The following is a 12,062-nucleotide window of genomic DNA, read 5'->3' on the forward strand; positions in this document are numbered from 1 at the left end:
ACACTTGGACTCACCCTCCACACTGATCCCGCCAGCCCAACACGTGTAGGCAACTCTGTTCAACGAGATACTTGCCCGGACCTCACAATTACACGCAACATACGCCATGCCGACTGGCTGAACACACAGGACACTCTCGGTAGTGATCATTGTGTATTAAACACAACTGTGTACATGCGTCCCTTAAAACGCCCACTTACACAAGCTCGTATCCCAGACTGGACAACTTTCCGCACCACTCTACCTATTGTAGACCCTCTCCAGTCGGGATACGACACCTGGTCTAAATCACTGACGTCTACACTGAAACAACACGAACAGCTGATACAGCTCACGGAAACTCAAACGGACGTGGACAACCACCTCCTCCATCTTTGGCAGGCCCGCCGCAGCCTCACCAAACGATGGAAAAAACAGAAACATAACAGACGCCTCAAGAAACGCATCCTAGAACTCACGGAGCAAGCTGCGGAATATGCTGCTCAGCTAGCCGACACTAACTGGGTGGACAGGTGCAACACGGCTGCACGCCAGATGTCTGGTCGCAACACGTGGCGCCTGTTTCGCGCTCTCATCGATCCAACACAAACACGCACGGAAACTCAACGTCACTTACATAAGGTCATGCACAACTTTACAGGAACGACAACACAGCTGGCAAACACGCTCAGGGACCGATACCTGTGCACCACCAAGGACCCCCGGACGGCCGCATACTCCTACGCAGGCAAAAAGAACACGCAGTTGGACACCCCGTTCCAGCTCCACGACCTCCAGGCGGCCTTACGCAAGATGAAGCGTGGCACTGCACCAGGGCGTGACCAGGTTACGGTCAAACTGTTGGCCAATCTTCCCGACGCAGCCTACGCCACGCTCCTCAAATACATCAATAGCATTTGGGACGGAGAAACTCCTCTCCCTCTTGAATGGAAATCAGCTCTCGTGACCTTCATCCCGAAGGCAGGTAAACCTATTGACGTGGAGAACCTTCGCCCCATCTCCCTCACGTCTTGCGTCGGCAAGCTGATGGAAACGATGGTGCGCGACAGACTCTCCGAGTTTCTAGAAACACAGCACACTTTTGCGGACACCATGTTTGGATTCCGCCCTCAGAAGTCAGCCCAGGATATACTTCTACAGCTCCACCATGACATATTAGATCCTGTTGAATGCCCCCACAATGACAAGGTAGTCCTGGCCTTGGATCTTAAAGGAGCATTCGACAACGTGAAGCATGAGGTAATCCTTGACCACCTCAGTCAGACCAACTGTGGTTATAAAACATTCAATTATGTTAGACAGTTTCTTACAGACCGTCGAGCCTACATACGCATACAAGATGAGGAACATGGGCCTTACGTCATCGGCTCGAGGGGAACTCCTCAAGGCGCGGTCCTCTCTCCTCTCCTATTTAATATAGCCATGCTTCATCTTCCCCCCAAATTGGCTTCTTTACCAGGGATACATCACGCTCTTTACGCGGATGATATCACGATCTGGGCCACGCAAGGTAACCTGGGTCACATGGAGTCATGCCTGCAAGCAGCAGCGACTGTAGTCGACGACTACGCAACCTACTGCGGACTCCAGTGTGCCCCGGCTAAGTCAGAATTTGTGCACGTACGTCCCTCCCCTCAGGACACAACTCAGCTCCATATCAGTCTTCCCTCGGGACCGATCCGTGAGGCCAAGGAGATCCGCGTCCTTGGCCTCTTCATACACCACCAACGCAAGGCCGACACCACAATAGCCAAACTTCGCACGGTGGGAGACCAGGTGGGCCATATGGTCCGCCGGGTCTCCAACAAGCGGGGCGGATTACGAAGCAGGGATGCAATGCGGCTTGCCCATGCTTTCGTAACGAGTAGAATACTCTACTCGACTCCCTACTTGCACCTACGCAAACACGAGGATGATCAACTCGAGGTCATCCACCGTAAAGTTATCAAGCGGGCTCTCGACCTCCCTATCACCATGTCCAACCAGAGACTTCTGGCCCTAGGCGTGGTGAATACCTACCGGGAACTTCGAGAAGCCCACCTCGTTAACCAATACACGCGCCTTGCACAGACCCATTCCGGTCGCCGCCTCTTGGACCGAATACACATCAAACACGATTACTATATTGAGGAAAGGGTGAGAGTGCCAGAACCTTGGAGACGCGCCCTCCGGGTCCGACCCCTTCCCCGCAACATGTCCAAAGAAAACCACAGTGGTCGCCGCCAGGCGCGCGCGGAAGCGTTGCAGCGACACTTTGGTCAAGAGGAACACGTGTGCTACGTGGACGTTGCCGGCCCGCACCATGGGGGGTGGTATACTGCCGCAGTCATACACAACGCAAACACCGTAAACGGGCTCACTTTCAAAGCCTACAGCGCAACACACGCGGAGGAGGTTGCCATCGCTCTGGCTCTCACCTATCCCTCTTCTAAACATATCATCACCGACTCACGAGGGGCCTGTCGGAACTATCAGCTAGGGTGGGCTTCACCGCTTGCTCAGCGCATACTGGAACCTAGCTGCCGATACGTTAATCCAACTCCGCGAAATCTGGTTTGGGCACCCGGTCACCAAGGACTCAGGGGTAACGAATAGGCCGATCAGGCCGCCCGCGCACTCTCTTCCCGGGCTATCTCCCTGTCTTTGGAAGCCTACTCGCAATCAGACAATTCGGCCCTTTCATTCAAAGATATTACCAATTACTACAAGGAGGAGCACCGGCGCTATCCAGACCCTTGTAAGGGACTGCATCGCGCTGACGAGCGCCTCCTTTTAAAACTGTTTACCAATACTGTACTGTGCCCGGCGGTGCTAAAACATTTCAATTCATCCTTTGATGGCACGTGCCAGTTCTGTGGTGAGGTGGCTGACACCTTTCACATCGTCTGGGCGTGCCAGTCTAATCCATCTATCCCCCCCAACCCCAATCCCACGAGAGAGGACTGGGAGGCGGCCCTGCTCGGCTGTCAAGACCTGAAGGCCCAAGAGGCTCTGGTTCAACGTGCGCGGGCGGCGTTGCTTGCCAATGGAGCCCCGGAATAGGGGTTCCACCTAGTGCTGTGAGGGTAGGAGGCCAATAAGGCCCCAACCCAATCACCTCTCTGTAACCATTTAATGGTTATTAAATGTTTTCACCACCACCACCTTGCCAACCCATGCTCTTATATATAAATGCACCAATTCCACCCCCCTTTTTGCTGCCTTCCGTTCTATTGCAATATTCCCATATGTAGTCCGGATTGCAGGGTGGTTGCTCCATGTCCCGAAGATGTGTCCCCACAACCCCATATACCATCAGCTCCTCCTGCCTCAATTGCTCTTCTATCTCTTCCCACTTTAACCTATTCCTGCTACCCTGCATGTTAATATAGCCTACGTCTGACTTAGCTCGGCCCTTGTGCTTACGTCGATTTCTTCTCTCACGGGCTAAGTGTGGCTTGAATATTTGTGCCCCTTTAGGTTCGTCTTTGGCTACACTGTTGGCCTCAGGGCTCTGGGTCCCCCTAAAAAAGCTATGGCTTGGCGACCCATTCTGTTACCGACCCTCCTGCCCGTCGCACCACTGTAGTGAATGCCATCCTGTGCAAAGGGGCGAGCGTCGGGCTCGTACACGTCTTGGTTAACTTCCATTACGCTGTATCCGAGTTGCCGGCTCAAACCCTTGATCACACAATTGGCCTCCACTACCCTCCTCTCAATCCCACGAGGCTGCTCCCAGACCTCTGCAACTTAAGCTTATGGTAACATGCACATTCTCAGAGGCTTCTCGGAGCTAACGCATCCCATCCTCTAACTTTCTCTGAAGGTTTTGATCCTTGCCCTTCAACACATCATTGAGCCCAGCATGAATAATGACTAGATTTTCTCCCTCCATGCTGTTTTCTACGACCTCCTGAGCTTTGGCCAGTGCATCCACCATGCTCTTCCCTGACTGTGTCTCTACCCTGACTCTCCCATCTTCCTTCACTGTCTTGAAGACGCCATCCCTAACCCTGGCCACGTTAGAGTCCCCCACCACTAGGACCCTTCTACGCTCCAATCGCTAGCTTTCTGTTTGTGATGGAAGCTAGCGACCCTGTTTGCTTCACCTGTTTCTCTCTCTGCCGTCTGTCCTGTGTTTCTGCCCTGCTTGAAGATTGCTGCGCCACCAAGCTGTATGTTCTCGGAGCCTCCATGCTGTGGACACACAGACGCTGCGGCTCCCTGATTTCCCTTCTCGCCTGTTTCTTCCCGCCTGTCGCCTTCTCCGCTACCCACGTCTTCCGTCTCACACTGCTCGGGGCCGGGGCAAAGCGCCAATAGGTCCTTTACCCGCTGCTCTAGCTCGGTCCGCCCTTCCCGTTCTTTTCGAAGGTGGCCCTTCATTTGCTCTAATAGGCTGGCGGTAGCCTCCTCCCGCTCGCGCAACGCTCCGAGCTGTTTTTGGAGTTCTGTCCTCTGCTCCCATTTCGCCCTAAGCTTCCCCTGAAGCCCCTTGATGCTAGCCTCCATGCGCTGCACGGCCGCCTTCAGTGCCTCGCACAGCCTGCACACGAAACTCGCCTTCTGCGCGTCGGCCAAACTCGTGAATGCTGTCTCATCTAAGTAGCACCAGCGCTTGCGTTTTTCGCACTGTACCAGCTCACTCTCGCTCGTGGTTTTCCTAGCCTCCTTAGCCATCGCCCGCCCGACCATCAGATCAAGTTCCCGACAGGCCTACGTTCAACCCCAATCCCGCTATCCGGCCGCCTCCGTTAACTCTCCTACCTCAACAACTGTTTCAAGCTGCCGCATACACCGCACACATACGTGTTCAATTTCGCTAGTAGCCTCTCACTAGGTCCCCTTCATGTTAGGCTCTAGCTCTTTAACAACCAACCGGGCGCCCTGACCTTCTTCAAAACAGCCGCCTAGCCCGTTCACGTGGTCAACGTCACTACAACGTTGCCCGTGTCCCACACCTACAGTATTCGCAACGCTAATTATTGATCAGGAGAGAAAAAAAATAATAATGATGTTCACAAACACAAAGAAATGAAGAGAAACTTATTTCTTGTTGCGCGCTGCTTCTGCACCAACCGACCTTGCACAACCCTGCACGACCTTGAATTCGCCGAACAGGTGGAGCGCGCGAAAACACGTCCGCACCGCTCGGTAGTAGGGCAAGAAAAAGGTAGCTTAGGGGCGTGTTTGTGAAAAGCGCCATTGCGTGGACAACACCAGAAGCCTGGCTGGCCGAGTGCTTCTTGTTGCAGAAAAATCCAAGAGATGGCACCCACCATCACAGCCGCCATCATCATCAACACAAACAAGTGAGGCGTGTTTCGATCTCTGGATCTTGCTGTTCTGTCGGGACGCCCAGTGGGGGACGACATGCCGCGGTGAGTGCGCAACGAAAATTGGAAAAACTACTTAATAACCGATATATACGTGATAAGCTGGTACGGCTTATGAGTATACAAAATGCATTATGTTCAATGGCCGCCGAGTCGGGGATTGGACTTCACAACTTTTAAAACGAAACTATTGTTTACGCGGGTACGGTTTAACAAGGTTTCACTGTATGTGCTATACTGCATGCAGCCAGAAACCAGATGCAATATTTAACCACCCAGAGATGGACATTCAGTTGTGGTGAAGAAGTTGTGCGCAAGTGCACAACAACCATAAAGCCGTTAATATTTTTGAAATGGTGCTGTAATAGCAGAATTAAATTCGTTTGATTATCTAAGCACAGTAATCACTCCTTTCATTCTCCTTTTCCCTACCCTCCGTTGGAACCTCTCCCGAAGCCGCTTTGCCCTCTTGCCGAGCACCTCTCCCAATCTTGCGCGGCATACATCATCGATGAGCTCTAAACACTGTCTTGTTACGGTTGCCGCGAACCTATCCTCTGTCAACTGTGTGCTTGTTGGTGAATCGCTGTTGCTGAGCCAGCCGGTGCTTATACGAATAGTGTCGGTATGAACCCTGTGCTACAAACCACAGTACCTGATTTGCAAGCACGTGCAAGCGCAGGCGTCACGACAAACGACGAGTGGCATGAACAGCTTCTTGCAGCCTAACAGGAAGTCATAGGTGCTGGCTTGGCCAATTGCAGCCTATTTATTCTGCACGTCAGATTCAACTTCTTGAAGTCACGTGCCAGCCCGAAGGGCATGGGGGGATTGTTTCTTGGAATTTGTGGAGCACTGGCCGCTTGTTGCGCTGCCACATGGAAAATCATTGATCATGCAGCATTTTGCATATGATGCATGTGTTTACTTCAAACGTTTGAAAAGAAATTCTAGGAGGTAGTTTAGGGGTCCTTTAAATGGACAGGAGCCATCGCCACATTTTAAAATAAGGATTGCTTTAGTTATTTGCTATTCATGACGTGCAGAATGGCTGAGAAGAGGCTATAGCGAGGCACAGCTGCGGGCTAAGGAAGCTCTGTTACACCACTGGAAAGAGTAATTTACTAGAAACGGCCTACGTCGACGTGGAGGTTAATTTGTAAGCTTTTTAGTAAGAATGGGAGGAGATAGAATGAAAGAACAAGAGGGATCATAAAGCTTGTAGTCAAGCTAAGAGAATTCGGTAATACTTTCAACACATGTCAAAATATAAAATGAATACAGCACATCATCAATATTGGCACGTGTTGTTTTTTAAAGCTTGAGATTGCAGACTGGGATGACTTTAGCCATTTATTTGTGTCTTGAGTAGATGCTAGGTGGTGTTGCAATTTGGAGGAGTCATTTTGTTGTGATTTTTGCAGCAGAATTATGGTAATTGAGGTGCAAAACAGGCTAATTCGATTGTTTGGGCTCAAGCACTTCATTTCAATCGAATCCATGTCGTTCGGATGCCATTTTGTCTCCATTTTAATGACGCAATGCGGCCTCCACCCGTTCTATGCACCTTCAGTGACTATTCTCATGTCTTGACCATGAGAATAGCCTTGACCAATCTAGTGTGGCTCCATTTCATTCTTTTGTTTCATGTCTGCCCTGTTCTAGATAGAATACTTACAAAATAGCCCCTCCGATTTATCGCACATCTAACTTGAAATGAAACTTTTTACTCCTTTTTTATATTTCAAATGAATAATGCTTTGCTGCTGTAGTCATCAACGTGCGCTATATAGCATTAACACACAAGTAATAGTCTTCTGTGCGTGAAAAAGAAAAATGAAAAGCGTATCCAAAAAGTAGGAGCTGATTAGCTGGTATTTCATTGAATACCCTTTGGGGGGGGGGGGCATGTGCTCGTAAACAGCCCAGTAGGTTTAAAATACTTGGGTTCACGTCATCACTTTCAGGCCTTATTCGCACCTTACAATTTCACGCCACTTGCAGAAGGGCAGTTGTATATCGCCTACTGAACATTTGCGAAACCACCTTTGTGTGTAAACAGTGGGCATGCACCAACAGTTAAGGGTAACAGATTAGCCAGAACAACATTTTTGCAGTTTCGAACAGTGTTGACACACCTGAGATATCTATTAACATTTTACGGCACACAAAGGTGGATATAAGTTTTTTTTATGAAGGAGGATCACCATTTGGAATAAAATATTTGCTCTTCTTGTAACAGAATAGAAAGTTGGGCGAGTTGGTGTCTATTCATATTAAAAGAAAAGCGGCGCACAAAAAGACGGAGACAAAGAAGAGAACCACACACAGCGCTGTGTGTGGTTCTCTTCTTTGTCTCCGTTTTTTTGTGCGCCGCTTTTCTTTTAATATGTATTTGCTCTTCTTGGGGTATAAAATATAATAACAGGGGGAGGGTCACAGCATTCGGTTTGCCCTTATGAAATTGGCCGCCCCCTCTGAAAGAGTACATGGGATGCTTGAAAAGTAAACATAGTGAAGCAATGCGTGTGCAAACCACACCACCAAATGTAACCTTATTAAACTCCACAATAAACAAGTCACAATAAGCAACATGTTCAAGCACAACCAGTCCATTAGATGAGAATCAATGACATGCAGAAGCTACGTGGCTAATATGAAATTGTTATCGCAATGTAATCGTCAAAGTAATGCTGTGAACAGCAGCAGAGGCAAGCATGAGTAGCCGTGATGCAGCTTCAAAGCTCGTGCACAAGGCCGGTTTGTCTGTGCCTGCATTCACACAGTGCAAAAACTGTTTCATTCTGGCATGGCATGAAAGAACATGCTGTGATGAGTGTCTATGCTGTCCCACATCTGGATAAAGCAGAGAATATAAACAGGCATTTAATTATAAGCAGCAAAATGAGCAACAGATCTGGCCCTTTGAGTCAGCCATGAGGAAGTCAAATAACATAGAGGTTGATTTCCTGCAAATATTTTTTTAGCATCCCAGTTTTCTCAGTCTGAGCAACATGGCATGAAAATTTGTTGGCACTGCCACCCCTATATCTGCCACCACACGTTAATATGGACATTCCATGCCTGCACAGGTGGAGCGCACCCAGCCTTCAACATTGCAGAAATGTCTCGGGGTCTGCTAGATGGCAGCAGATTCTACACAAGGTCTGTACAACGCTGTTGGGTGTTTCAAAAACACATCAGTTTTCCAATTATTTCTTTTTTTTTAGCCTAGCAAGTGTTGTCGTCCTGCCATGATAACAAGGAATTCCTTTTTTCTCGTGCTGTTGATTCGTGGTTTGCATTCCGAGGCTTGTTTAGGCAGTGTGTCGGCTATCTCTTGGACACCAGTGCTAGTACAGAGTGGCAAGTTTCAAAATGTCTCGTAAGTGCTTTCTATTCATAGAAACCAGAAAAGCTTAAGTCTCAAAGTGACACTTCCCTTAAGGGCTGAGCTCCTGGTAGTCACCTGCACTTTAAAGCAGAGCATTTTTTAGCAAACTAAAAGCACCTTAACCATATCTGTCTGTCAGTCGGTCTGTGTAGTATCTATCTGATTGATCCATTTAATCGAGCCTATTAAGTTTGGGCGCTCTGTGATCGTCTCCCTAACTTGACACTTTGGGTCAGCAACTCACCTATGAGTTGACTTAGTCGAAACTCGCTCATACTCAAATTAAGCCATGTGCTTGAGTGAGTAAGGGTGAGTAATATTTTAGCAAGCTTGAGGCCGAGCGAGTCTGCTTTAAGAAAATTTTGGTGGGTCAGAATGAGCCCTAGGCGTGAAGTATGTACAGGTGAGTTTGAGTGAGCTCTAATTTTTTTGTCAACTAATGTTTGACATGAACCAAAACTTGCATGACAGGACAGAGTATGTTATAAAAGGGTTTTATTCAGCAATTCACTGACATTTGGTTTCTATAATATACAAAATGTTTATTTACACTACTTACATATAGGTTAGAAAGCCAAGAATCTATGGTTGACTGTTTTCGAAAAGTCTCTTATCACTGTCTTTTCGGCCACTGATTCACCCTGCACCGACCACTCTTGTCTTCCTCTATTGCGTGATACACCGTCCAGTGTAGCAACGGTTGGTCATGCAGTTTCCCTAACATATTGGGCGTGAGGCCCACCACCGGAGGCGCGAGTGCTCCAATCGCTGTGACGTGCAGGGTTCGATCACGTGATCTCGCCTCGCACTGGCAAAAGAAAGCTGGTAGTTGCATGTGTGATTTTACCATGACTTTGCAGTGTCTTCATTTTTGAACAGCATTGTTTTGCTCTGGCTTCATGTGCGTGGACTTCTGCAGACTACAAAATCCGGAAAGACAGCAAAAGTTATCGGCGGCATGCCACAGTGCGCTACATACGTGAGGGTACTCTCACGGCGGTTCGCAGTGCCACTGTCACCGCTCTTTTTTTTTGTGTTGTGGTTGTTATTCAACATAGGGTTAACATGAGCACTGATCATGAATGCTCGCATAAAAGCGGAACATTTAGGTTTCTGCACTGAAGCCACACTCACAACTTGAAATGAATGTGCGAACAGTCCAATTATGTATATTTCAAAATAGGATGTAGGTGTGTATACCTGGGGGAAGTTCCTGTCATTGTGATTACACTCAAGAATGTGTCCCGCTGTAGTCCGAATCGTCAGAGAGTCTAGATATAGCCCGGAAATCCAATTATTTTTCCATTATTTTGGTAATTTCACCTTAATCCATTCTATTTTGTTGTCAGTTGCTTCTGTGTGTTCGGCCAACACGTTGGACGAAACCTTCTTTCTTACGTCATACAAGTGCCGCTCCAGTTAGAGCTACTTCTCTCGCCAAGGTAACCTAACAGTAACCTGTGCCACTCCCACCCTCCTTCCCGTCTCTCCTTCTCTAAGTGTGTACTCGACCACACTGGTTTCCATCCACCAGTAGCGTAGCCAGGGGGTGGCATACCAGGCCCGTGCCTCTGCCCTCCCAATATTTTCCTATGATATATAGGCATGCAGAAAATAACGGTCTACCAGATCTACTTGCCTAGCTGGGAACCATTCTAATCAAGGTGGCGCCCCCTTCGAAAAAAATTTCTGGCAACGCCTCTGCCATCTGCGACTTTAGCTCACAGGGTTCTTTGCTTATAGATTACGTCTGTAGGTTGGGCCCATAGCCACTGATTTCCTCTCAATACTGTTTTGATCTACAGGCGAAAACTTGGTAAGCTTCGAAAATTGATTCATCTCCAAGAGCTGCTGTGAAATATCGCACAGTTTGCGAATAAAGCTTAAAAAAAAAAAAAAACTGGACAACCTCTATTTCATTGAAAGCTCTGAGCCCCCCCCCCCCCCCCCTTCTGTCTTGAAGTTGCGCCGTTCCGGCCATGGTCCTGGCGATGGACATCTGCGGTACTGTCGCTAATTCAACGGGTGCACACCGTTGTTACTTTACCTGGTCGAATGCGCCTTCAAGGGAGAGTCGAAGCGATAGCTAACCCCACAATGGAAAAAAAAAAAAAAACAAGGTGGGAAGTTGAGAAAGAAAGGTGTAGTGATTAGAAAATTTCTTGGCTTGGGATTCTAACCCATGCAGGGAATCCTGAATAGGCCACCATTGCCATTTTACACCGGTGCTTTGGGAAAAAGCATATTGAGATTTGGAAGGGGCTGTTATCCCTAGTCACGGGACACTGCACATAATGTTCACTTACTCATGCGTTTGCACGTTGCCTAATTATGAGTATCAGTGTAATCACTGATGTCTAAATATACTACTGGAATTAATTTAAAGCAGTGTGACATTTCTTCCTTGAAAAAAAAAAAAAACTAACCAAATTGTGCACCAGTTTTTTTGTTTGTTTTTTTCACCACCTGTGCTCTTCGGTTTCCAGAATCTCCCAAATTTCATGGTCGCAAGCTTGTCAGATTCCTATTTAAATTTGCAGAGTCTGTCAAATGATTTTACAGGCACAGCGAATGCCAATATGAAATTTATCAATGTTGGCTCAGTGGGGTGGTTCAAACTACCACTTTCATTGTAGCAGTGTTCATGTTTACACTGCACAATTTAGGCGATGTCGAATGGTTTATGCATATTTTGTTTGTAAATGTAAGCCTTCTTTTTTTATACTGCTCAAAATTTGGTATCTAGTGATGAAAATTGCATAATTTTTCCCTGTAACTTGCTCGAAATTTACATTTTAGTGCTCCAAAAGTAATATTTAGCTGCTCCTAAAATTGATGAAAGTTGTATTTCGGCTGTTGCACCCCTGATGTAGTTAAACAGTAGCTTTCTGTGACACTGTGTTCAATAAGCAAACAAGTTTGATATTCAGATATTCTTTTTGCATTTCTTCTGGTGCCCCCGTAATCTAACATGCACCTACCAGTCTGACCAATATAACTGTTGGCGCATTACTGAGGAATCTTGTACACTACCCCTGTAACAGAAGGAATGGAGGAGCTTCGGTGTTTCTGACAATATTCACATTTATTTTTGGTTTTGCCTTTGGCCCCGAGCTTAACAAGTGTGCAAGTGCTGCCCAGCTTCTTGAGAGCCGAACATACCACTGCCGCATCATATCTGGATGCGACACTCTTAATTGTGCGCCATCTTGTGAACAAGTCTAACAAGTGTTGTGTATTTTTATGTACTAATAAGAGCTTGTATCAATAAAGATTTTTGAACGTAGGGCAGCAGGCTAAAGTGGGTTTCATGATTTTTCTCACAGACTTCGCATTTGCTGAAATGTTTGATC

The 12,062-nt window shown here is 47.6% G+C and overlaps 1 protein-coding gene across 1 annotated transcript in view; it reads left to right on the forward strand.

The window, feature by feature from the left end:
• LOC142784969 (uncharacterized) overlaps window positions 1–12,062 on the forward strand; it is a 33,428-nt gene that overhangs the window by 9,528 nt on the left and 11,838 nt on the right. Inside the window, exon 2 of the mRNA XM_075883384.1 lies at window positions 8,408–8,480. Coding sequence (XP_075739499.1) covers window positions 8,408–8,480 — 73 coding nt within the window. The remainder of the gene's footprint in view (window positions 1–8,407; window positions 8,481–12,062) is intronic.

This window comes from Rhipicephalus microplus, unplaced genomic scaffold (genome assembly GCF_043290135.1).
Source record: "Rhipicephalus microplus isolate Deutch F79 unplaced genomic scaffold, USDA_Rmic scaffold_16, whole genome shotgun sequence".
NCBI classification, from domain to species: domain Eukaryota; kingdom Metazoa; phylum Arthropoda; class Arachnida; order Ixodida; family Ixodidae; genus Rhipicephalus; species Rhipicephalus microplus.